The sequence below is a fragment of the Elgaria multicarinata genome, chromosome 17, assembly GCF_023053635.1.
Source record: "Elgaria multicarinata webbii isolate HBS135686 ecotype San Diego chromosome 17, rElgMul1.1.pri, whole genome shotgun sequence".
Taxonomy (NCBI): Eukaryota; Metazoa; Chordata; class Lepidosauria; order Squamata; family Anguidae; genus Elgaria; species Elgaria multicarinata.
Window position 1 is genome coordinate 29,355,178 of NC_086187.1, and position 26,524 is coordinate 29,381,701.

The following is a 26,524-nucleotide window of genomic DNA, read 5'->3' on the forward strand; positions in this document are numbered from 1 at the left end:
TGAAAAATATTGAAAAGGAACCTCCACCCACCTGGCTTCCGGGGGCACCCTCAGTCTCTGGCTGCTTTGGCTAAGAATTGCACAGCACCAACACAGAGGAGGCGGGGCGGGCTGGTTTTAAATTTTATTTTATTTTAAGACAGCCTTTTTGAGTGACTTCAGCTGAACACATGACAAATATAATACGGTGACATGGCAAAGTACTAATTCAGTTGTCACATTTTCAACAGATGGAGAAGGTTGCCCAGGCAACAGGACACGTGACATTTCCCTGGCTTTGAAAAATTGCAATATATTATCATCATTAATAAACAACTCCTGAGAAGTGACCCATACAAACTTGTTGCCATCACACAGAGGGTTAGAGCCAGGTGTCTTATTTCGAGTAGACCCACTGAAATCCATGGGACGTGAGGTAGCCATGACTAACTTAGGCCCCTTGGATTTCTGTGGGTCTGCTGTAAGCCTGACTCCATCTGCATCCAGCCCAGGGGTCCCCCAGGCAGCTCACCCTGCGCCCCACAGCACCAGCCATGAGGGCTTGCGGCTTGCGCTGCTCAGACCAGTCTCCTGCCAAGCCGGGGCAGAGCCGCGCCTGGGGGGCAAGAGGCCCTCTGGCACAGCCCTCGCTCACAACCTGCCGTTTGGTTCTGCCCAGGGAAAGCCATTGCCTGTCTGGCCGCTGAGCAGCGGCCCACCTGCTCCCAAACCTCTTGCAGGTTGGCAGCAGGGCCAGGGCCGGTGCCGGACTATTTTGTGCCCTAGGCAGGCGCACCATTCTGAAGCCGCTCCCCCACTTCAGAATGGTGTGGGTGCAACCAATGTGGATCTAGGGGTTGCAGAGGAGCTGGCATCCCCTGAGGCAGTGGTCTTGCCAGGAGGACCTCAAGGTGAGCTGGAGCTTTCGTCAGATGTAACAGCAGATAGGATCGAACGGACACAGAGTGGGCGAGAAGTGAGACTACCAGCAAAGTTTAAGGACTATGTTATGGGGTAGTGGTGAAGAGCTAAGATTGACATTGAACAAAAGTTATTGTTTTTATGGAGAAGGGGGATGTGATATGTGGATGTATGTACCTTTCAGAGGCCTGTAGCTGCTAGTCTCCAGGTCCTCATCGAAGGCCTGGGCGGGGCCTCTGTTTCATCCACTGGGTGGTGTGGGCCTTGCTGCAGGGAGTTTGGTGTGTCACTGTTCTAGGAGGTTTCAGTAACAAAGGAATCCAGCAAGGAAAAGGCTCTGAAGTTATTGCCTGGTAGTCTAGGGGCAAGCGGCAGGCTGAGCAGGTAAGCTCACCCGTATGGTCCCTATGCCTGAGGGATACTACATGGTGTCAGAAGTGGACTATCCCCTTCAGAAATCCACTTGAAGAGGGGTTTTAGTGCCCGCCGCCATATTGGAATAAAACATGGAGCGTTTTAAACCTCCTTCTGAGCTAAGCTTGATTGGGAACTTAGGAGAAAATTGGAGGAAATGGGAACAGAGACTACAAGTATACCTTACAGTTACAAAAGCTGAGAGTCAGAAGACTACAAAATTGCTGTAATGCTGCACTGCATACGAGAAAAGGCTTTAGAAATTTACAACACCATTCCTAATATCTATGCAGATCCTGAAAGTCAGACACTAGGAGAAGCCCTTGCTGCATTCAAAACTTATTGTGAGCCCAGGAGAAACCCTGTTTTTGAACGGTACCAGTTCTGGCAGCTTCCTTATAATGAGGAAGCAGGCATAGACTGTTTTGTTACAGCCCTCAGAGAAAAATCTCAGCATTGTGAATTTGGGGCCTCCACAGACCTGATGCTTAGACAAAATTGTTTTCAGCATCTCAGACAACAAGCTTAAAGAAAAGCTTCTAGAAGACCCTAAGTTGACTCTAGAGCAAGCTATTACCATCTGTAGAGCAAAGGCTCTTATCAGGGCTCAGGCAACAGCAATGACCTCAGAAACAAACATCTTAGCCATCCAACATAAAAGCGGAAGGACCATAAGCTACCAAGAAAGTAAAAGGGCCCCAAGGCAGACCTTTGCAACAGTTAAACCTACAGCGGCAAGGGGCAATTCCTGCAGTAGATGCGGTTATGTTCACAGGCCCAGGCAGTGTCCAGCTTTTGGAGAGACCTGCAATAGGTGTGCAGGAAGGAATCACTTTGCTAAAATGTATAGGACACAATCTGAGCCTTCCAGTCTCACCAAAGATGTAAATGCCTTATTCATGGAAGTAATGACTACATGCCATCAAGCTAGGCTCATGGGAAGCCCAGAAGCCTGGTATAGCACAGTAATGGTGGCAGGACTTCCAGTTGTTTTCAAGTTAGATTCTGGAGCTGATGCTAACACAATTCCAAAAGACATTGCAGAGTGCTTGCAGGATAAAGTGCATACAGCAATGACAAATGTGACACTAGTTGCCTTTGGTGGAGCAAAGGTCAAACCAAGAGATACCATTGTAGCTCCTTGCAAAAATGGTCTGAAGAATCGAAATGTAACCTTCTATGTCACAGAAACCAGAGATCCACCACTTCTGGGTCGGTCAGCCTGTGTAGCCCTTGACTTGATCAGACGTGTGCACGTATTAGCAGTACATTCTCCAACCAAGATGGAGGGTCTCCTCAAACACTATTCTGATGTTTTGGAAGGCCTGGGTCGTTTCCCAGGTGTGCATCATATTCATGTGGATCCCACAGTATCACCTGTGGTGCATGGATGCAGAATGATTCCACATGCAGTCATTGCCCCTTTGAAAACAACATTGGAAGACCTAGAGTCAAAGGGAGTCATTACAAAGGTGACTAATCCAACAGCATGGGTCAACAGCATGGTGATAACACAAAAAAAGAATGGTTCACTCAGGCTGTGCCTTGATCCCAGGGATCTCAACAAGGCAGTGAAGCGACAACATTTTTCAATCCCTACAGCTGAGGATGTGCAGAGAGAACTTGCTGGCAAAAAGTTGTTTACCATCTTAGATGAGAAGGATGGCTACTGGCAAGTGGCCCTAGACAAGGAGTCATCGAAACTATGTATGTTTAACACCCCGTGGGGGAGGTATAATTTTAACAGACTGCCCTTCGGGGCAGACTGCCCTTAATTTAATAATCTATTAAATTAAATTAAAATTCTATTAAATTAAAATCTATTAAATCTATTAATCTATTAAATTAAAATTCCATTGTCTATTCGACAATGGAACCAGTGACCTAGGGAGGTGGTGGGCTCTCCCACACTAGAGGCCTTCAAGAGGCAGCTGGACAAGCATCTGTCAGGGATGCTTTAGGGTGGATTCCTGCATTGAGCAGGGGGTTGGACTCGATGGCCTTGTAGGCCCCTTCCAACTCTGCTATTCTGTGATTCTATGATTAAGTCAGCAAGTGAAGTCTTCCAACAGAAAAATTATGAGTGCTTTGGGGACATTCCTGGCATCCACATCATCGCCGATGATATGATTATTGCAGCATCCAGCAAGGAGGAGCATGATAAGATACTTAAACAGGTACTTGACAGAGCACAGGAAAAAGGTGTCAAGTTTTATAAGGACAAAATTCAATTATTGGTGGATACTGTCAAGTGTATGGGCCACATCTTCTCTAAGGATGGTGTACAACCATGTACAACCATGTAGTAGTGATGGGGGACTTCAATTACCCTGATATCTGTTGGGAGACCATTACTGCCAAAAGCGGCCCTTCCAAGAAATTCCTGACATGTATGGGTGATAACTTTCTCCTACAGAAAGTGGTGGAAGGAACTAGAGGATCGGCAATCCTTGACTTGTTATTGACCAATAGGGATGACTTAGTGGAAAAGTGGCAGTTACGGGAACTCTGGGGGAAAGTGACCATGTCATACTTGAATTCTTGATTATGAAGGAGACAAAAGTTGAGCGTAGCCATACACGTACTCTGGATTTTAGGAAAGCTGATTTTAATAAACTCAGAACTATAATAAGTAAGGTCCCGTGGCAAGGGAGCCTAATGAGAAAAGGAGTGCAGGATGGGTGGGAGTATTTAAAAAATGAAATTTTAAAGGCACAGTTACAAACAATTCCAACAAGGAGAAAAGATAGAAGACAACAGAGGAAACCAATGTGGCTCCACAAAAAACTTAGAGATGATCTGAAAACAAAAAGGGATACATATAGGAAGTGGAAGGAAGGCCAGGCTACAAAAGAAGAGTACAGGCAAGTGGCGCAGAAGTGCCGAAATGGCGTCAGGAAGGCTAAAGCTGTGAATGAGCTGAGATTAGCGAGGGATGCTAAAAGCAATAAAAAGGCTTTCTTCAGATACGTGAGTAGTAAAAGACAGAGGAAAGAAATGGTGGTTCAACTGCTTAACGAGGATGGCAAATTGATAACAGACGACAAAGAAAAGGCTGAAGTGCTCAATTCCTACTTTGCCTCGGTCTTCTCCTAAAAGCGGGTCTATGACCCCCCTGGAAAAAGTGAAGCAGAAGTTGAGGGGGCAGGATTGCAGTTTGAGATTGATAAACAAATGGTCAAAGAACACCTAATTTCCTTGAATGAGTTTAAATCTCCAGGGCCCGATGAACTGCATCCTAGAGTAATGAAGGAGCTAGCAGAAGAACTCTCAGAACCTTTGTCTATTATCTTTGCAAAATCATGGAAGACGGGTGAGGTGCCGGACGACTGGAGGAGGGCTAACGTTGTCCCTATCTTCAAAAAGGGCAAAAAGGAGGAACCTGGGAACTACAGACCAGTCAGTCTGACATCCATCCCTGGGAAAATTCTGGAGCAGATTATAAAGAAGTCAATCTGTAAACACCTTGAAATCAATGCAGTGATTACTAGAAGCCAACATGGATTTGTCAGGAACAAATCCTGTCAGACAAATTTGATCTCATTTTTTGATAGGATAACCTCCCTTGTGGACTGTGGGAATGCTGTGGACGTCATATATCTTGACTTCAGCAAAGCTTTTGACAAAGTACCACATGACATTCTGATTAACAAACTAGCTAAAAGTGGGCTAGATGGAACAACTATTAGGTGGATTCACAGTTGGCTACAGAATCGGACTCAAAGAGTACTTATCAATGGAACCTTCTCAAACTGGGGAGAGGCAACGAGTGGGGTGCCGCAGGGCTCAGTCCTGGGCCCAGTGCTCTTCAACATTTTTATTAATGATTTGGACGAGGAGGTGCAGGGAACGCTGATCAAATTTGCAGATGACACAAAATTGGGTGGGATAGCTAATACCCTGGAAGACAGAAACAAACTTCAAAGTGATCTTGATAGGCTGGAGTGCTGGGCTGAAAACAACAGAATGAAATTTAATAGGGATAAATGCCAAGTTCTACATTTAGGGAATAGAAACCAAATGCACAGTTACAAGATGGGGGACACTTGGCTCAGCAATACTACAAACGAGAAAGATCTTGGAATTGTTGTAGATCGCAAGCTGAATATGAGCCAACAGTGCAATATGGCTGCAAGAAAGGCCAATGCTATTTTGGGCTGCATTAATAGAAGTATAGCTTCCAAATCACGTGAGGTACTGGTTCCTCTCTATTCGGCCCTGGTTAGGCCTCATCTAGAGTATTGTGTCCAGTTCTGGGCTCCACAATTCAAGAAAGATGCAGACAAGCTGGAGCATGTTCAGAAGAGGGCAACCAGGATGATCAGAGGTCTAGAAACAAAGCCCTGTGAAGAGAGACTGAAAGAAGTGGGCATGTTGAGCCTGGAGAAGAGAAGATGGAGGGGAGACAGGATAGTACTCTTCAAATACTTAAAAGGTTGTCACACAGAGGAGGGCCAGGATCTCTTCTCGATCCTCCCAGAGTGCAGGACACGGAATAACGGGCTCAAGTTAAAGGAAGCCAGATTCCAGCTGGACATCAGGAAAAACTTCCTGACTGTTAGAGCAGTGCGACGGTGGAATCAGTTACCTAGGGAGGTTGTGGGCTCTCCCACACTAGAGGCCTTCAAGAGGCAGCTGGACAACCATCTGTCAGGGATGCTTTAGGGTGGATTCCTGCATTGAGCAGAGGGTTGGACTCGATGGCCTTGTAGGCCCCTTCCAACTCTGCTATTCTATGAGATGACAGCAAGGTGGAAGCAATCATCCGATTACCTCCCCCTGAAGATAAGAAAGGTCTCCAAAGAATTCTGGGCACCATTGAATACTTGGCCCAATACATACCTAATGAGTCCAGCCTAACAGCTCCCCTCAGGACTCTTCTGCGAAATGATATTATGTGGCAATGGGGGCCTGAACAGCAGGCAGCTCTTGATGGATTAAAACAAGCCATTACAACTGCACCAGTCTTGCAGTATTTTGACCCTAAGGAGCAACTATGGGTCCAAGCTGATGCATCCAAGGATGGTTTGGGGGCATGCCTATTCCAGAAAAAGAGACCAATTGCATATGCTTCTCGTGCCTTATCCAAGGCGGAGCAAAATTACGCACAAATAGAAAAGGACCTCTTGGCAATTGTCTTTGCAATGTCAAAATTCCATCAGTATGTTTTTGGTGTCCAAGTAAAAGTCCAATCAGATCATAAGCCACTGGAGGCAATTTTTGCCAAGCCACTGGGGAAGGCCCCAGCAAGATTACAGAGAATGTTATTACAACTGCAGAAATATGATATTCAGATCCACTATACAAAGGGCAAGGACATGTTTATAGCAGACACACTTTCTAGGGCGACTACAAGTACTCTCCCCACAGATACAGAACCCCTGATGGAAGATAGAGTGATCTACAGTTTGTCCAGTACAGACCCGCTTAGTGATCATATGCTCAAATCATTGCAAGAACACACGTCAGCAGATACATGCCTACAGGGCTTGAAGACTACATATTAATGGCTGGCCCAGGAGACTCAAGCAGATTAGGCCAGAACTTTATCCCTATTGGCCTCTCAGAGATAGTATTCGAATTGAAAATGACTTGTTGCTGGTGGGACATAAAATCATCATCCCACATCAAAACATTCTGATGTTTTTGAAGGCCTGGGTCGTTTCCCAGGTGTGCATCATATTCATGTGGATCCCACAGTATCACCTGTGGTGCATGGATGCAGAAAGATTCCACATGCAGTCATTGCCCCTTTGAAAACAACATTGGAGGACCAACAGCATGGGTCAACAGCATGGTGGTAACACAAAAAAAAGAATGGTTCACTCAGGCTGTGCCTTGATCCCAGGGATCTCAACAAGGCAGTGAAGCGACAACATTTTTCAATCCCTACAGCTGAGGATGTGCAGAGAGAACTTGCTGGCAAAAAGTTGTTTACCATCTTAGATGAGAAGGATGGCTACTGGCAAGTGGCCCTAGACAAGGAGTCATCGAAACTATGTACGTTTAACGCCCCGTGGGGGAGGTATCATTTTAATAGACTGCCCTTCGGCATCAAGTCAGCAAGTGAAGTCTTCCAACAGAAAAATTATGAGTGCTTTGGGGACATTCCTGGCATCCACATCATCGCCAATGATATGATTATTGCAGCATCCAGCAAGGAGGAGCATGATAAGATACTTAAACAGGTACTTGACAGAGCACGGGATCTGTTCTAGGAGGTTTCAGTAACAAAGGAATCCAGCAAGGAAAAGGCTCTGAAGTTATTGCTGGTAGTCTAGGGGCAAGCGGCAGGCTGAGCAGGTAAGCTCACCCGTATGGTCCCTATGCCTGAGGGATACTACAGGGATAAGGGCTGCACTGGGACCCCCCAAAAAGGCTGAGGCGGCTTGAGGCTGCAGGGGCTGAGGGGGCTTCCAGGGCACCTGCAGGGCAAAGCTCCAGCCAGGAGCCTCTACTCCACCTGGCGAGGGTCTGAGCCGGCCCCTGGGCACAGGGGGGTCTCGGGCAGTGGGGAGGCTCGGAGCGCTGCTCAGCCTTGTGTGCCCCTTAAAGGAGCCCTTCAATGCGAGGCAGGAAGAGTGGCTGGTGGGGAGCAGCAGCCTCTCCAGGCCGCCTCCCTCCAGGCGCGTTGGGGAGGACAGGCGAGGTAGCCCACCTCGTGCCTGGGAAGGCCCAGGCCAAGAAGGCTGCTCAGGAGCGACGCCCACCGGCCGGAGGGTCCTGCTCGTCGATGAACCTGCCCAGAGCGGCGGCAGTGGCAGCCCCGGGCTTCCCAGGCGGGAAGACGGCCGGCCGCAGAGCAAGGGCGCCCCGGCCGGCTCCAGCGCCTCCCCGAAAATAGGAAGGAAGGAAGGAAGCCAGCCGGCTGACGGCTCCCGCCTGCCGCTCGGCTGCGGAGGCAGCGGAAGCGGCGGCGCATCTTGTGACACGCGGCCCAGCCTTGGGCAAGCGCAGCCTTGGGCAAACCGGCCCTGGGGAGGCGCAGCCCCCGCCCTTCCTCCGGCTCACTTGCTGGGGCTCAGCAGCAAAGAAGGCACGCGGGGGGGGGGGGGGCGGCGGCGAAGGAAGCTAGCCCAGACAGGCACAACACACACACCCTCCCGGCGCTGGCATCTGCCCTGGGTTAAGCATCCCTGCGCGGACCAGAGCCTGGACAGCAGCCGGGCACAGCTGCCAAGGGGCGAGCGGGCGGGGGGGGGGGGCGCCTCTGCAGCTGCTACCGGGGGGGGGAGGCACAGAGCAGCAGCAGCCGCCACGGCGCGCGCCTCGACGTGGGACCGGCCAAGGCAGGCGCGCGGGGGCGGGGGCAGGCGGGCGGGAGCCCTTCGGGGAGGGGCAGCGCCCAGAACTGCCTCCGCATCGGGGCAGGAAAAGGAGCATCCCGCCCTCGACCGACGGGCGGAAGGAAGGGAGGGACGGAGGGAGGGGCCGGGGGGGCGGCTGGCTGCAGGGCGCGCGCCAATGAGGGAGCAGGAGCGCCCAGCCGGGAGGCAGGTGCGGCTGCGGGGGGGCGGGGGCTCGGCGGAGCGAGGGCCGGGGGGGCTCCTGTGGCAGCCGCCGCTGGCTGAGTCCGGGGGGGAGGCAGGCGGGCAGCCGCGCCCCCTCCCCCAGGCCCGGTGGAAGGGAAGGAGCGGGACCGGGGCGGGGGTCCCTCCCGTCCGCCCCCGGGGCGTGGCCGAGCGCAGCCCCCCCCGCGTCGCCACCCACCTCCTTGCGGGCCACTTTGGCCTCCGCGTGCCGGAACTTGGACGCTTTGAACCGATTCATGTTCAAGCTGCAGCTGCCGCCGCCGTCCAGCCTCAGCTCCGAATTCGCTGGGACCGCGAAAGCCCCGCCCTCCGGCCTTAGCCCCGCCTCCTGCCCGCGCCGGGGACTGAGCCCTACCCGTCGCGGGGGAGAGGAGGGGCGGGGCGCTTCCCCTTTCTTGCGGCGCTCGTGCGCGCCTCGCCGGGCTTGCTGGCGGGGCTCTCGTGCTGCGGAACCTCCCTGCGCCGAAGGCGGCGTGGCCGCCTCGTCTCGCCCCGCTCCCTAGTTTTATGCCCACAACAGCCCTGCCGGGGAGGCTACACCGGGACTGAGAGAGGGTGGGGGAACTGGCCCATGGTCGCCCAGGGAGCTTTATAGCCTTTCTGAGTTCAGATGGCAAAATGGCAGATTAAGGAAAACAAAAAGCCATCACAAAGATAATACTTAATTGAAGAGTTGGAAGGCTGGGGGAGGTCTCCATGGCCAGCCAGGCCCCTCCGTTCAGCCTAATTGGTGGTGGAGGAAGCAGAAGGAGCAGCAAGCTGGAAACATATAAAATCCTCAAAAAAAAACCACTTGCCTGGAATGTGCAGCTAAACTATGCTGCTTTTAACTGACACCAAAAAGCCCAGTGAAAGGTGGCAGGCAGGCACTTCTCCCAGGACACAGAGTTCCAGAGGTGGGTGCCTCCACTGAGAAGGCCCTGCTCTTCAGGCCTCCCCTGGAAATGGAAGTCCATGGGAAGGTGCCTGTGGGTGCCGGTGACCCTTCAGACCACCACTGAGGCCACGCCCCTTTCCCCTCAGCCTGTACCCAGGTGAGATAAGGTTGAAGGCTGCAGGTGTGCACCCCCTGGCCACGCCTTCCCTTGGTTTGGTCAGCCACTTTTGTGCTGTGATCACAACAGCCTTCATTGCCCATGGGGCCAGGGCCCGTGCTTAAACCTTACAGGCTGGCCGGCTCCTCCGCCTCCTCCCCCGCCCTTGTGTTGTTGTTTCCCCTTCCCAATGAATCATCCTTTCCTTTTGTCCTTGGTCAATTTCCTGCAACAATTTGCTAGCACAATCCCTGGGACTGATGCAGCGGGAGACTCAGGCTTCTGAATGCTCCTTTGCATGCATGTGCCTGTCAGGCATAACACAGGGGAGCAGTCCTCCTATGAGTCAAGGTTGCAATGGGCGGGACTGTTTAGCGGGGGGGGGGGCAGGTGTACAAAACGAGGCATCCTGTGGACGAAAGGGACAGGGAGACCCAGGGCCTCCCATGAAGCTTATGAGTGGGAGACTCAGGGCAGCTGGTAATGGCTGCCTGGGCACCAAAGGCAGCTTCGCAGGTGGGGCCAGCGTCAAGGGGAGGCGGGGCTGGGCACCTGCTTGAGGGCCCACACCTAAACAGGGCCCCACTGACGAGAGCCCCCTGGGCTGGCTCCTTCTCTCCCCGGGGCCACCTGCCTGATCACCTGCCTCTCGCTCTGGCCCAGACAAGGGAGGTGGTGGGCAGGACGATGACGCAAAGCCACCTCAAGGCCCAGTATTGGGGGAAAGGCAGGATATAATGTTATGTATTTCATATTTACTGTTGTTCCCCACCTTGATCAAAATGGAGAGGCGGGTAAGAAATAAATTTTATTATTATGTAGTAGTAGTAGTAGTATTATAAATAAATGTAACTATAAATAACAACAACAAGCAACAAGTATATCCTGCACTAGGAAACCACTTTCCATCTCTCTGCAGGCTGCTCCTGAAGAGAAATCCCCACTTAGTCTCTTGATCTCTCTCTCCTTTTGGCAGCGTTCAGTGCTGAAAGAGAAAAACAGGATGAACGCAGGACCAGTGGCTTTTGCAAGGACTTGCAATGGGCACAAGTTGTTTTGAGTTGGTTGGTAATTAGTTCATAAATGAATCCTCCCCTTTCTGCTAAACAGGTGACCGAAGCCTCGGCTGGGAGGGTGTTAGCCCAGGGATTGGTCCCACCCATAAGAACATCAGAAGAGCCCTGCTGGATCAGCCAAAGGGTCCATCTAGTCCAGTATTTGTTCATGCAGTTGCCAACCAGGTGCCCACAGGAGTCCCACGAGCAGGACAGGAGGGCAACAGCACCCTCCCACCCATGTGTACAGAGGCATGGAGCCTCTGCTGCTGGAGGGAGCACTGAGCCATCAGGACGATTTGCCCAATTCCTCTTTAAAGCCATCCAAATTGATGGCCGTCACTACATGTTGTGGTTGTGAATCCCATAGTTTGGCTAGGCCCTGTGTGAAGAAGTCCTTCCTTTTATCTGTCCTGAATCTCCCACCAATCAGCTCCATGGGATGAACCCTTTGGGTTCTGGTGTTATGGAAGAGGGTGTGTGGAATGTCTTCCTATCCACTTTCTCCACCCCAGGCATAATTTTGTACACATCTATCACATCTCCCCTTACTCACCTCTTTTCCAAGCTTAGCAAGCCCTTCTTGATTTTAGCTAAAAACGTGCAGCTCTAGAGCTGAGCAGCTGCATGTGAAGCCCCCCTGCGTCCGTTTCAGGCCAAGGGCCCTCCTCCTTGCCAGAGCCAGGGAACGCGGCAGGCGAGGAGCCAAGAGCCCTGAGAGGGACTTCTTCTGCCCATGGAGATTGGGGCGGGGGGGAGGGGAGGGCAGCTCGGAGCTTCTCCGGAGCATAGCGCCCTTCCCAGACCCTGCAAGCTGGATGATAAGGCTGCCTGCGGGGCAGTGTCTCCCTCCAGGGATATAGCCGGGGGGGGGGGAGGGAGGGATGGCTGAGGCAAGCTGAGCCAGAGGAGTCCTCTGGCAACTTCAGCTTTTTCTAGCAACCAAACTGTCCGATGGTTTGCAAGTGAAGAAATGCAGAGATGCCTGAGAGGAAGATGGCTTGGGGCAACTGGACAAGGCCAGCAGGCTGAGGCTCATGCTCACGCTCTCCCTCTGCTGAAATGGAGCAACGAAGGTCAAGTGGCTGCCGCTGAAAACAGTGGTGCTGTGTCGCACATGGGGCTGCCTTTGAAAATGGCCTGGAAGCGGACCCAAAACAGGGTGGCTGGATTGCTGCCTGGGCAGTTTGTCCCTAGATGGCTGTGTTGAAAGTGCTTGTGAAATCCACCACCCAGAGCCTGGTGGAAAAGGTGCGGACTTAGAATGAAAGAATTCTGAGCCCAGGAAGTGGTTTTAACTTCTAGAACTAAATGCAGTTCATGATGCTTCCACACCAAAAGCTATTCCAGGTGTCGTCGTCCCCAAACGTTCTTTCTTCATTTTCAGCAGTATTATTTGGGTGGGGGGAAGCGTCATTTTGTTACCGTTGTTGTTAAACAATTGGGAGACAGTAGATCTGCATCAACTGGAGCGTGTTCAAAGGAGGGCAACCAGGATGATCAGGGGTCTGGAAACAAAGCCCTATGAGGAGAGACTGAAAGAAGTGGGCATGTTTAGCCTGGAGAAGAGAAGGTGGAGGGGAGACATGATAGCACTCTTCAAATACTTAAAAGGTTGTCACACAGAGGAGGGCCAGGATCTCTTCTCGATCCTCCCAGAGTGCAGGACACGGAATGTTAAAGGAAGTTAAAGGAAGCCAGATTCCAGCTGGACATCAGGAAAAACTTCCTGATTGTTAGAGCAGTACGACAATGGAATCAGTTACCTGGAGAGGTTGTGGGCTCTCCCACATCAGAGGCATTCAAGAGGCAGCTGGACAACCATCTGTCAGGGATGCTTTAGGGTGGATTCCTGCACGGAGCAGGGGGCTGGACTCGATGGCCTTGTAGGCCCCTTCCAACTCTACTATTCTATGGTTCTGTGATCTGCTTGTGGCCCATCCCTGCTTCTCCCATAGACATCTGCCCAAACCTTAAGATCCTCTTCTGAGGACCAGTGCCAAGCATCCCATCTGATGAAGGGTGTGTGTTGACCACCAGGGGGAGGGCCTCCAGGTATGAAACGGCCTCCCCAGGGAGGCTCACTTGGCGCCAGGCCTGGAGTCTTTCCCACGCCAGGTGAAGACCTTTCTGTTCCCCCAGGCTTTTAAATACCCACCGAGTCATAGAATCATAGAATAGCAGAGTTGGAAGGGGCCTACAAGGCCATCGAGTCCAGCCCCCTGCTCAATACAGGAATCCACCCTAAAGCATCCCTGACAGATGGTTGTCCAGCTGCCTCTAGTGTGGGAGAGCCCACAACCTCCCTAGGTAAGAGGGAGTCTGGGGTGCTCAGTTTTAAAATCTGGGTCTTTAATTTAGGGGTGCCCTGAATTTTGTTTTGTTGTCCTTTGTTAAGACAATGCTTTTGATGTCATGGTTTCATGTTTTCTTTTGTATTTAAACAGATGTTATGTTTGTTTCTTGTAAGCTTCCCAGGGAATGTTATGTTTGGGGTGTCATGCCAGGGTCCCGAATAAGTCAACCATATGGAAATCTGAATCCTGTTCATTCAGAAGGGAGCCTGGAGGGAGACTTTCTCCCCTTTCCTGAGGCCTAGTGAGCCATGAATGGTCCAGAGGCAGCGCTGCAAGGCAGTCCTGAGCAGCCGAAATGCCCGGGGTATCTTGGAGCACCAGGCCTCTCGCTCAGCCCTGGGCTGTGTGATAAGAGGGCGCTGGCCCTGCGGCTCAGCGGAGGGCAAGGCCCATAAAAGCCACGGCCCCCAGCGTGGCTCCCAGCTCCAACCCCCCTGCCACGACCCACGGACCTCCCTCCACGCTCGGTCGCGCTCTCGTTCTCTCTGCCACCATGGTGCTGTCCGCTGAAGACTGAAAGTTGCTCCAGAGTACCTGGGCCAAGGTGGCCCCCAGTGCCGATGACATCGGCACTGACGCGCTGAACAGGTGTGCCAGGTGGCGGGGAGGGGGGTGGCAGGGCGAGAGGGGCGCAGGACCACCCTCTCCCCGCCCCGCTCGCTCTCTGACGGACGCCCCCCTCCCTCCCTCCTTGCAGGATGTTCTGGGTGTACCCGAAGACCAAGGTCTACTTCCCGCACTTCGACTTGACCCCCGGCTCCAGCGACATCCGCGCCCACGGCCACAAGGTGATCAAGGCGCTGGAGAGCGGCCTCAAGCACCTGGACGACGTCCAAGGCACCCTAGCCGAACTCGGCGACAAGCACGCCTACAACCTGCGCGTGGACCCCGTCAACTTCAAAGCAAGCCCGCGGGCGGGTCCCTGGCCTGAGGCGGGCGGGCTCGGCTCTGCCCCCCTCCGCTGGGTCCTCTCTCCCCCCTCCCAGCCCTGCAGGGGCGCTTCCCCCCCCCCCACTAACCGGCGCCCCCTTTCTTCTCCCTTGCAGCTGCTGTCCAAGTGCATCCACGTGGTCATGGCCACTCACCTGCAGGCTGAGTACACCGCCCCCGCGTACCGGGCCTGGGACAAGTTCTACTTCTTGGTGGCTGACGTCCTGACCGAGCGCTACAGATGAGCCCCCGCCTCCGTGGGCTGCTGGTGCGGGGCTCCCTCCGGCCCCCACCGCGGAGCAGCCGCCCCCTCCGGGCGCGTCCCAGTCCTGGCCTTCCTCTGCTGTGCTACTCGCCAATAAAGTCTCTGAACTGCTGCCTGCCTGATGCGCCTCTCTTGGAGGGGGGGGGGAGCGGTGGGAAGGGGTCGGCCTCCCGCAAACAACGCTGCCGGGAAGAGGAGGCTCTAGAGCAATGGGGGGGGGGGGAGCGTGACGTAGAGAAGGGGGCAGCCCCGCCCAACGGGCCTGGGACCTTCTAGGACCCTTCAGCAGCCCCCGCCCCGCATCTCCCGCAAGGGCCCTGGAGGACGAGGAGGGAGAGCCTTGGGGAGGGTTTGCCCTTTCCAGGAGACCCCCGAGACCGTCAAGGCCCCCAGCGTAGTTTGCCAAGCAGGGAAAAGGCTGGTCTTAAACCGGTGCCGGGAGGCTTAGAGCGGGCGGCCAGCGGGGACTGAAGTCAGAGGTCCGGAGTTGATTTAAACCAAGGCGAGCGATGGCGCCCGCGGGGCCTTCATGCTGACCGCGGGTGATCAGTACTGTGTGCGAATCCACCGGCGGAGGGAGGCATTAGGATTAAACAAGAAGTCCCCCAGGCATGGCTCCCGAGACGCGGCAGGTCGTGTGAAGCCCGTCTCCCAGCCTCGCGGGGGGGGGGGGGAGGGAGACCCTTCTCACTGGTCTAACCGACACCCCCACATACCCCAGGAGGTCCATCGCCGGAGACTTGCCTGACCACTAGAAGGAGGGGTGGCGGTAGGGCCGCCCCCTCCCCGCAAGAGGGGAGCCTGATGCCTGGGGTCAGTGGGGCGAGCGCCGGGTGGGCTAGCAGATCCCGAGGAGGATGCTCGCCGCACCCCGCCGCCGGCCCTGGCAGCTGGGCGAACCCGGACCCTGCGCCCTGCCGCCCTTCCCTCCCCATCGCCCTGGGCGCTCAAGACAGAGAGACAGATGGGCGGCGGAGCCTCTCGCCCCAGCACAGCCGAACCCCTGCGGGTCTGCCCCGGCCCAGAGGTGGAAGAATCCGCGCTGTTGCAGGAGGGTGCTGGGGCGGCCAGCTCCTGTGCATGTGTAGACAGAAAAAAACCCTATAACTCCCAGCATGCCCCCGTCCGCGCCGTTCAGACGTTCTTTTCAAAGGACTCCCGGTGGCACACGCACACCCGGCGGCGCTGAGAGGCGAGAGAAGCGGCGGCGGGAGGCGGCCAGCCCGAGGCGGCGCGGTGCTTGTCAGAAGTGCGCGAAGGGGAGGGGGCAGCGGGCCGGGGTCGCGCTGCTGCTGGCGCTGCGCTGTGGACGTGCCGTCTCTGGGCTGGCCGGGCGACTGGCTTTGCCCCCGTCCCCCCCCCCCCCGGTGCCCGATCTCTGAGCGGAAAAGACCACCAGCAGCAGCAGCAACAGCAGCCCAACGTTGACTCGGGAGGAGGACTCCGTGCTCAAGGGGCCTCTTACTCCCCCGAGCAGCGTGCGCAGGGTCGCCGCCCGCCGCAGCATTGGCTTTCTGCCCGCGGGAGCGGCTGCCGCAGTTAATCCGTCCTTGGCAAGAAGACTCGCAATAGAATTTGCACCCATAACGCCCAACCGGACGGGCACTAGGGCCCAGGAGCACGCGGGAGTCCCAGGATGGCTTGACCGCTACGCAAGGTCTGGGCAGGACGCGCCCAGCGGCTTCTGGACGCACGCGCAGTAGGACGTCGCTAGCCGGCCGGCCTTCCCCCGCCCCTCCTTCCCTGTGCGCCTGCGCAGAAATCGCTCCCTGGGTCAACGGCGGCGGCCGCGCAGGCGCAGTGTGCCCGGGCGGCCCAAGATGGCGGCGGTGTGCGCCTCACGCTGGCTGGCGGCGGCGGCCGCGGTCGCCGGGAGCAGCCGGGTGGGCGGCGGCGAGGCGCGGCGGCGGCTGCTGGCCCTGCGCCTGGCTCGGTGGTTGAGCGCGGGCCCCGCCGGCCCCCTCGCGCCTCGACCGGCCCTGGTGCCGCGGCTCGGAAGCAGCTCCGGTGAGGGCAAGCGGAGGGGGGCGGGAGGTGTCGGGCTGCCTTTGGCGACGTCTCGGGGCGACGCACGAGTGCCTCTGAGCGCGCGCAGAGTGCGGTTGCCCTTGCCGCTGAGCGGCCCCTGCAGCACGCTTGGCTCCGCCCCCTCACGAACATCTGCCTGGCCGGCAGGCATCCAACAGGGGAAGCGCTTCCTGGCCCCGCGATAAAGAGGAAAGCGGGTGGGCGGAGGGTGGGTGAGGAGAGTTCGCCGGTTGGATTTCTGCCTGCTGCTGCTGCTGCTAAAGGGGCGGGACGCGGCGGCGGCCTGTTCCGCCCGCAGCAAAGGCGCCTCCAGCTGAAGGGCCGCTGCGGAAGAGCCTCCCCCTGCCCGAGGCCCGCTGCCAGTTTGAGCAGGTAGCAGTGGGCCAGATGGGCGCAGGGGCAGCAGGCAGCTCCGCGTGTCGCTAGTAGCGCTTGAAGGCGGCTGTGGGCGAAAAGCAGGTCGTGCGGATGAGGACGGGGAAAGGGGCCCCTCGGCTGGTCACTCACGGAGCCTGGCTTTGCTTCCTGCAGGAGTTCGGCATCGTCCTCTGGTCTGGGCCGCCTCATTCCACACCAGCTCCTTCACCTGCGCCAAAGAGGATTTTTACCAGATTTTGGGAGTGCCGCGAACAGCCAGCCAGAAGGAGATCAAGAAGGCTTATTACCAGGCATGCTGGCCGGAGGGAATGGGGGACGGGGCGGGAAGGATGTCCCGGTATGTCCCTCCCCCCCCCAAAAGGAGGAGGGACAGTCTTGGGAGAGGGGTGTGTGTGTTGGGATCACAGCATGGCCGCTTGTTTCGCCTGTCCTCTTCTGCCGTGCAGCAGGGAGGGGATTCCGGATCCTGTTCTTTAGGTCTTGGGGAATAGTGGAGAAGAAAATTCTAATATGGTTGGCCAGATTTACAAGAGCAAACTAGTCCATAATAATGCATTTCAGGCTTGTTACTTTGAAGGAGGGGGTCCAGGGTGGTTTTGTGTGTGTGTGCAGAGGATGCACTAATATTAGAAATATTTTCCTGTCTACACCAAAAGATGGGTTTGGGACTGCCTTGCCTGGCGAAGCCTGTCAGCCCTCCCTTCTCCTCCTCCTCCTCCTCCTCCTGCTGCTTTTTGTCAGGATCTTTTCAAGACTTCTGCTTTCCATTTCTCTTGTCTGGTTGCCATACATGTGTGCTTCCTGCTTGCTGGAGTAGATTCCCACCTTTCTTAGCTTCTTGGTGAACTCCACTTCAAGAATACTTTTAAGGGGGAAAAGTGATAAGCAGCAGAAAATACTACAAATAATTAACGAGAATTGGGGGAAGATGGTTCTGTGTTAAACTCCCTGGGAGACAGATTGCTAGTAAGGGGTATAGCTGTCTTGGTAAGAGCAACTCCTGTTCCTTTTTTAAAAAAACCTTTCTGTTGGCATATCCGTTCCCTTAGCAGGGGACAGAAGCTCTGCACCCAGGAGACCAAGGGAATGAAAGTCTGGTCTCCCGGGGTGTAAAAGAGCAGCAACACATTCACTGTGGCTGAGGATCACGTGGCTGAGCCCCTCCAGGCATAGTTGGTGGTTAGCAGCCCCAATAACAAACTGTGGCTCTTAAGTACCTGTGGCATAAAACTATGAAATGTTTTTCTGTCATGGTAGTAGAAATAGTCAAGCTTATGTCCTCATAAATACTACGCCCCACAAGTCTCCCATTGTAGAAACAATTCCCTTTCTGTTGACATTGGCTTTCATTAATAGGTTGTGGACTTTAGACAGCAATTCTTCACTGCTAGTGGAATCATCACCTTTTCTAATGTATTCTTATATTTAAGGCAATGGGTTTATAAAACATAGGCTTGTAACCTCCTATTTTAAAAGATTTCATCATACTGCATCATCTGACCATTGCTAAAAAAATCCTCTATGCTGGGAAGGCCAGATGGTATCCAGACATTATAACAGCCTTCTTCAACTTTCATGCCCTCTGGATATGTTAGACTACTGCCCCCGTAATCCCCAGCCACAATACTGCCAAACATCCCTTATTTGCAGCAAACATCTAATTCTGAAAGGTTGCTGTTAAGGATGAAATCTCAGAACTCTTCCCATATTTTATATACTGTCCCACAGTGATAATTAGGATTGGCATAGAAATGTTATCCAATTGAGTAGGTCACTTCCTTTTTAAAAAACCAAATCAGTGGTGTTAAAGCTGCCCTTTTCTGCTAGTCACCCTGGTACTTCCACATTACGAAGCCACCCTCAGGGCACCACTATGGAGGATCCGGTTAAAACAGCTCACCTGATTAAATTTTACAAAGGGAAGGGGAAAGCGAATGAGGTAAAGGCCCCTTTGGGTAGTTGGAATTGATGTTTGTTATGCTAGAATATATTATTCCTCTGGAATTGCTTTTGTTCTGAAATGTTGGTTTTGGGTTCCTTTTCGCTTAGCTTGCCAAGAAGTATCACCCTGACACAAATAAAGAGGACCCTAAAGCAAAGGAGAAGTTCTCCCAGCTGGCTGAAGCTTACGAGGTAACGTGCTTGCTCTCTGCATGCCATTGCGGGCTCATTCTGGAGTGGTCTGCTTCACAGTAAAGTGGTCTACTTCACGGTCTACTATTTTTGTAAGGCCAAAAGCAAGCCCTGATGAAGACTGTCTCGCTTGCAGGTCTTAGGGGATGAATTCAAGCGGAAACAGTATGATACGTACGGCGCAGCTGGCTTTGATGCGGGCTCGGCGGGCTCTGGGCAGCAGTACTGGCGCGGAGGCCCTTCTGTGGATCCAGAGGAGCTCTTCAGGAAGATCTTTGGGGAGTTTTCAGGGTCCCCATTTGGAGACTTTCACACTGTCTTTGACCAACCACAGGAGGTAAATATGAGAGTTGTTTGTGCCTCTTTCCCCCCCAGAGATGCTCATCTCAGTTAAGGCACTGAATCCAAAGTGAGGGGGTGTGGAGGGAGAGGAGGGTAGAATCACATGTTGCAGAAGAAGAAGACCGGGGGGGGGCACTTGGGAGGGGAGAATCAGCACGTAGGACTCAGGGAGAGGCGTAGGCACCTCCTGGGGTCCGAAGTTCAATCCCTGGCATTTCATAAGAACACAAGAAGAGCCCTGAGGCCGGATCAGACCCAGGGTCTGCGCTAGATGGACCCGAGGTCTAATTCAGTACATGGCAGTTCCCTATGACCTGCGTTACAGGCGTCATGTGATCAGTTTTGTGAATTATGCCTTTTTTGCAACCGCCATTTCTAAACCTGGGACTTCTTCTGTCCCACCTCAGTGTCCTTGGCTGTGTGACAACGATGTGTGACAGTGTGAGGGCCCTGATCTTTGAGCGTTGAATGATAGCTGGCCATGTTTCCTTCCTCCCCGCAGTACATCATGGAGCTGACGTTCAATCAGGCTGCAAAGGGGGTTAACAAGGAGATTGTGGTGAACATCAATGACGCCTGCCAGCGGTGTGATGGCAAAGGGCATGAGCCAGGCACCAAAGTGCAGCACTGTCACTACTGCAATGGCACCGGCATGGTAAGTGTGTTAGTGGATGGAAACGCGGAGGCCTCTTGCCTGAGAGCCAGCTGGGCCCCAGCTTCTTAGGGGAGGGGAGCCGCCGCCTGCTTTTCCTGGTTCCAGGGATCGTGAATTGGTTGAGTGCTGCTTCACCTGCCCCTGCATCTCCCTTTGGACAGGAGACGATCAACACGGGCCCCTTCGTCATGCGTTCTACGTGTCGGCGATGCGGTGGACGTGGCTCTGTCATGACAACCCCTTGCAGCTTATGCCGCGGCTCCGGCCAGACCAAACAGAAGAAATCGGTGATGGTCCCAGTTCCAGCAGGTCCGTATGTCTCGGGTTGTGCCATAGTAGGATAGCGGCTGCGATTCCTGGGTGGAACCCGGTTTGCTCCGAGAAATAAATCAGGGGCAAGGAGGGGAAATCTGACTCACCAGCTAGTGGGCCAGAGAGCAGGCAGCTCCAGAAATTACGAATGGACAAAGCCTCTCCTGTGCCTCCCAAAATGTGCAGCTTCTGAGAGGGGGGAGCCTAAAGTGTGGTACTGGGGAAAGAGCTAACATGTCTGCCATTGCTCTGGCTTCAGGTGTGGAGGACGGACAGACTGTTCGGATGCCTGTAGGAAAGAGAGAAATTTTCATTACCTTCAGGGTGCGTATTTACCTGGGCTTCCATCCTGCTCAGTCATGTTTGCAAGCGGCTGGCAGCCTCTGTGAACCATACCTGCTCTCTGGTTCCAGGTTCAGAAAAGCTCCGTGTTCCGGAGAGAAGGCGCAGATATCCACTCGGACCTCCACATCTCAATAGCACAAGCGGTCCTCGGAGGTACAGCCAGGGCTCCGGGTCTGTACGAGACCATCAGTATCGCGGTACGTCACTTGCAACAAGGACGGACTTTTCTGCCTGATTTGCCCCAACTTTCGTGACCCAAGGAACTAGCTCCCAAACGTGTGTGGCTCTCTTCGGGAGCAGCCCTTCAGCACTCTGCTTCTGCTGGTTTGTTAATCACTCCGGGACTTTTCGGTTGATCTTCATTCTAAGTCCATCTAGAATGGTTGAACCATGGACTTACATGACAAGAGATCTCACCCTCCGTTATTTGGAGGGAGCTTAGCGAGCCGGAAGCAGTGAAAAGGAGAAGATCCCTTCCCTTCTTGCCCAATAAAGGCAGGCTGGATTCCCCACCACCCACCCCAGTGGCGCTTTTGTACTCTTTAGTCCTTTAACTATCCATCGTTGGCTCATGTGTTATATGCACGGCCCTCGTTTCAGCCAAGGTTGGATGCTGCTTTCAGAGCCAGTTCAAAGGGGGTCTGTATGGTGGAGTTTTCTGGTCCCTGTGTGTGAGGGATACTAGCTAGACCTTTCCCTCCAGGCAGAGCTTCAGGCGGGCTTGGGCTGGCCAGCAGCATGAATACAGCCACTCCATTGACCTCTCAATGCTTTTAGCCACAATACACTCCGCCCTGCAGAACCCCAGCCTCTTGCCGTCCTCCAGGAGTCCATGGCCAGAGGGGCCGGATCGTGCCCCACGGGCCGCCTGTCCTTCCCAGGCTGCTCTAGCTCTTACAGGGCAACCCTGCGGATGCCCATTCAGAAGGAAGTCCCACTGTGTTCAACGGTGCTTACTCGGAAGTGTGTTTAGAGTTGCATCTGTGTTGGCTGCTCTTGCCTTTCCCTCCTCTGCTTAGGTATTTATGTGGAGTGGGGCCTGGAAGGGGCAGCAACATCCCCCATTTCATTTCATTTCATTACATTTCTATACTGCCTCATAGCCGAAGCTCTCTGGGCGGTTCACAAACATTGAAACCCATTCTGCAAAGTACAAAAAAAGGTGTTTACATAAAACCCTATAAACAGATAAAACACACAGAGAGACAACATAGCTGTAAACAATTTCTTAAATCATCAGCCAGAAATGATCCAAGAACTAATTTAGAACTGATTGTATGCTGCCAAATGTCTGAGGAGCAAGGGGCAGTTTTAACCTGGCACCAAAAGGATAACGATGCTGACGCCAGGCGGGCCTCGTCAAGGAGACCATTCCATAACCGGGGGGCGGGGGGCGCCACCAAGAACGCCCTCTCTCGTTGCCATGAATTTATTTATTTATTACTTTTATATAGCGTGCCATAGCCGAAGCTCTCCGGGCAGTTTAACTGCAAGTTAGAAATAACTCTTCCGTGGGGCTGTGGCTGGGAGAAATAAAGCGAAGGCAGGTGTGAAGGTTTGCACTCAAGGGCTTGGCTAACTCCCCCTCTTCCTTTTGCTGCACAGATACCCGCCGGCATTCAGGTTGACCAGAAGATTCGGATGAGCGGGAAAGGCATCCCCAGGGTTAACAGCTACGGCTACGGCGACCACTACATCCACATCAAGATCAGAGTTCCCAAGTAAGTGGGAAGTCTGCTGGGGCTCACCTTAGGATGGGGTCACAGTGCGAGGCTCTGTTGTGCGCCGTGCAGCGTGCTCTTTGTGTGAGGGGGCGCAGGAGGATGTGAGGTTGCCTGCACGAAAAATGGCCCAGCTGAGAGTGTCACTTACAGCATGTCGAATGTTCCCATTCCAGGGGTTTCCACTCTCACTCGGTTTCAGGAAGGGCTGCTGTGCTGGAAGGGCAGGCCTGTGACTTGGGGGTGCCTGGCAGAAGCCGGGGGCAGTGGTGCCCTGTTCCTCCCACGTGGATGTTTGTCTTGGGGTGGGGGCTTGGTTTTCTCTACCAGCCTCTCCGTCGGCCTCCAGTGCAGCACTTAGAATCAGAATCGTAGAGTTGGAAGGGGCCCACAAGGCCATGGAGTCCAACCCCCTGCTCATTGCAGGAATCCACCCTAAAGCATCCCTGACAGAGGGTTGTCCAGCTGCCTCTTGAAGGCCTCTAGTGTGGGAGAGCCCACAACCTCCCTAGGTAAACGGTTCCATTGTCGTACTGTTCTAACAGTCTCTTTCTCCGCCCTGCAGGAGGTTGACAGACCGCCAGCGAGTCCTGATGTTGAGCTACGCCGAGGATGAAGCTGAGGTGGAAGGGACCGTGAATGGCGTGGCCAACACAACGGCCGGTAAGGCTGAGGGGCGGGCTGAGTTGTGGGGATTGTCTCGGGGAAACTGTAACTGGCCTGCTCATGAGGCGATCTTGAAGCGGGCAGCTTGGAGTTGTGTGGCTCACTTGGCAGTGACTAGCAGCGTGGCCCAATCCCCTGCTGGAATGGTGAACAGTAAAAAGTACAAGGGCCCCGGGGCCCTCGCTGGTTCTATTGCACAGAAAGGATTCAAGTGGTAACATCTCCTTAGTGGCTCCTGTTTTGTAGACCCTCTTCCTTAGCTGCCACTGAGGTGGCATCGCAGTTTCCCCTTAAAACAGTGAGAGACTGATATTCATTTGGGTACCAACAGACATGGGAAGAAGGGGGTCCTCTTTCCCCCTTAAATGTAAGGCGATAGCGAAGGATCCTGGCCTTTTTGGGCTCCGTTTCCATGCACCAGAGCGGCCCACGATAGGCGCTGAATCTGAAGGCCAGCCATGTGCTGCTTCTCGTTTCAGCCTGGTTACCCTCCAGTCTGTGGTGTGCCCAGGACAGCTCCCTCTCATGCTTTCCTTGGAATCGGGCTGGAGGCTTTTGCTCGCTGCTATGTGCTGCAGTTGGAGAGCTGCTCAGAGGAGCGCATTCCACTTTGAGAGCCATGCTGAATGGGGGGGGGGGGGTCGTCTCCCACACCCGCCTCCATCATTTGCGCAGGGCTTGGCTTGAGTCATAACGCAGGTGGTTTCCTTGAGTTGGCATCCTGTTGCAAATACAAAGTTGAGCTGAACTGAAGCCACAAGGCTTAAAGGAGCTGAATATCTTTACTGGCAATTGAACGGCAGGGGAGAGGCTAAAGTGTAAGCGGCAGTGAGGCTGAAGACAGTTGCTGTATACAACACAGAGCGGCAAGGATGCAAATAGAATGCTACAAATTATGAACAGCAGATCACCAAGAAATCTAATGAACTGCAGCACTAGCAAACAATCTAACGGAAAAGTCAAGCTAAGCTGCCCACAGGGGCACTTCCAAGAAATGAAACCAAGTTTAAGAAAGAAAAGGCTGGAGTTAAAGGGGGTCCCTCTGCCCCCCCCCCCCCAATGCCAAAAATAAGGGCAGTTCGAAGAGGAGGGAACTCCGACATCCCTCGGCTCCCCGCTTGGGACAAACGGCCGGGCGCTGTTCCAATGTGGGCAAAAGGGGCGGGCAGCGCCCCCCCCCCAATGTCACGAGGCATCCTCTGACACAGCTCTCTGCTGTTTGTGTCTAGGTGGCGGCAGGGGCACGACTAGAGCGGGGGCAGGCGAGGAGAGGCCTGAGGCGGGGGACGGCACGGAGGGATTCCTAGCTAAACTTAAGAGGATGTTTAGCTCCTGACTAACCCCACCAGAGGTAGGAAGCCTCTCGTGTTCTTTCCACGCACAGGTCGTCTCTGGGTTTCTGCTGTTGGGCAACCGTAGAAATGTTAGCAGCTGTGTGGCTCAGCTACAGCAGCCTCTCTTGGCCGTGTGTGAACTCGTAGGGAAGCCCCCCCTCCCCAGCGCTGCAGCCCCTCCCTCTCAGCTAGAATTACACGCAGAGCAGCTGGTCTCCCGCAGACGCTGCATCCAGCACCACCTTGTTCCTGAACCAGCTGCCTTCCGGGCCTTTCTCACGCCCCCGGCTCGTTTGCTGGTCACAGTGGTTGCCAGCCCTCCAGTCCAAGAGGCCACACAACGAAACAAACGTAGGGGGCCGGCGAGGCTGGGTGCTAGCAGCCACTGCATGCTCTTGGTGGTGGTGGTGCTGCTGCTGCTGCTGCCGCCTTATCCTGGGGAAGATTCACTGCGCCCAGGATAGTGGGGGACGGGGCGCAGGCTCAGAGGACCCAGTTGCTACAGGGAGAGACGAGGCTTCTGCATGTCTGGGCGGCTTCTCTGTTACCTTCCCCAGGCAGGGCTCTTGGGGTGCGGGGTGCAGCCGGGGCCAAGGAGCTGGAGCGCCTCAATGGACTGTGCTTTTTTTACTTTGGCTCCAGGGAAACGTTCTGCTGGAAACTAGACACTGTGACAGCAGTATCCTATGTGGAGGTGAAGGGACCCCTGGAGCCTGGCAAGAATCCTCGGCAGACACACCGTAAGCTTGGTGCGCTGGAGGAGGAGGAGGAGGAGGAGGACAGCACCCACCTCAGCAAGGGGACATTGCAGCAGGGCCGGCTCTGCAGTGTCATGAAGGGCTCTTGGGCTTCCTGAGGAGACCTTCCCCCCCCTCCTCCTTTGGACAGATGCAGACTGCTGAGGGTGGGCATCTTACCTGCAAAAGTATAAGTGTACAATGAACTTCAGGTGAAATCCTGCTGTCCCGAGGTTTTGACAAGCCCCCCAGAGAGTTCCCAGGCTCCCCAGCCTCCACAACGAGAGGCTTCGGCAAGCACCAGCCCCTGCGGTCTTTGCGACAAGCTCTTCCCCAGGCCAGGATGCTTTTGGCTCCAGAGCCCCCTCGCCCCGCCAGAGGTGCCTCTCTCGGCTGCAGGTGCACAAGAGCTGGTGGATCCCTCTATTGGGAGTCTGCAGGGGGGCCGGATGGGGGGAGCACAGGTTTCCTCTGGGCCCCACAGCTGTGGTTAAAATGCTCGTCTGCACTAGCTGCTGCCTTTGCTCCAGAGTGGTGAAGTGAGGCCTGCTGGGGGTGGCTTCACACAGATGTTTTGTGCAAAAATGATGCTTGTGTGGGAAAAGAGCCCTTGCATGTACAGGGCCACATCTGGCGAGTGCACGCGTGTCTCTTGCCCTGTTGCCCACATTCAGAAGTCACGGCCTGTAGAATCTACTGGAGGTACATGCAGTCAAACAGGCGCGCGTGTCCTCGTCACGTGTGGCAGTCATGGAAGTGAGGCCATTACGGGAAACCGTTCTGGGCATGAAGCATCCTTTAGTACCGTGCTGCACTCCTGGCCTGAGAGGACCATTGCCAGGGAAAGTGAGAGCAGAAAGCAGGCAAGCAGGCTCTGGAGAAATGTTTCTGGGGCTGAGCAGTTGAACCAGCAGGCACCCAGGACTGCCAGGAGCTTACTGGGAACGTAGGTGGCTGCTGCTTCTAGCTGCCTTTCGCCGGCCACTTGACGACCACTGCGCTCCCCACCTCCCAAGTGAAAGTGACCAGGACTACAGCACTGTTTCCTCCTGTAACGTCCTAACAAGCAGCATGTGTAAGTCTCTTCTGGAGTCATTTGGCCTGTAAGGGGATTCCATACCAATGTAAATACCAAATCTGCTCAATAAAGATATTTAGAATCCATCCGTTTACTTCTGCCTTTCAAACGTCGCTGCAACATGGGGGAAGAAGCGGGGCAGGCGCCTGCTAGCCAACAGCCCAGGCTGCCTGCCCGCCTGCCGTGTTCAGCCAGGCCCCAGCCACCGCCCCTTTCCCCACACACATTGGCCCAAACTGCTTCACAAGCACGGCTGCTCCCCCTCCTCAGCTTCGCATGCAGGTATTATGCTTGGGCTTCAGGGTTGC

The 26,524-nt window shown here is 54.4% G+C and overlaps 3 protein-coding genes across 3 annotated transcripts in view; 2 read left to right on the plus strand and 1 right to left on the minus strand.

Annotated features, from left to right (window-relative positions):
* CORO7 (coronin 7) overlaps positions 1-9,133 on the minus strand; it is a 77,314-nt gene extending 68,181 nt beyond the window's left edge. The window contains exon 1 of the mRNA XM_063143342.1: positions 9,025-9,133. Within this exon, the coding sequence (XP_062999412.1) occupies positions 9,025-9,084 (60 nt within the window). The 5' untranslated portion in view covers positions 9,085-9,133. The remainder of the gene's footprint in view (positions 1-9,024) is intronic.
* A 4,637-nt stretch (positions 9,134-13,770) lies between these two features.
* Positions 13,771-14,599, plus strand: LOC134410199 (hemoglobin subunit alpha-D-like). Its single transcript, XM_063143345.1, is given in 3 exon segments — positions 13,771-13,880; positions 13,990-14,194; positions 14,339-14,599. Coding segments are annotated over 3 exon segments (429 nt in total). The 5' UTR covers positions 13,771-13,785; the 3' UTR covers positions 14,468-14,599.
* A 1,702-nt stretch (positions 14,600-16,301) lies between these two features.
* DNAJA3 (DnaJ heat shock protein family (Hsp40) member A3) lies at positions 16,302-26,302 on the plus strand. Its single transcript, XM_063143120.1, has 12 exons — positions 16,302-16,494; positions 17,047-17,183; positions 18,943-19,026; positions 19,163-19,363; positions 19,871-20,023; positions 20,185-20,332; positions 20,595-20,659; positions 20,749-20,877; positions 22,286-22,401; positions 22,967-23,064; positions 24,297-24,418; positions 25,044-26,302. Exons 1-11 carry the CDS (start codon positions 16,308-16,310, stop codon positions 24,401-24,403), a joined length of 1,425 nt encoding a protein of 474 aa, XP_062999190.1. The 5' UTR covers positions 16,302-16,307; the 3' UTR covers positions 24,404-24,418; positions 25,044-26,302.
* Positions 26,303-26,524: the final 222 nt, after the last annotated feature.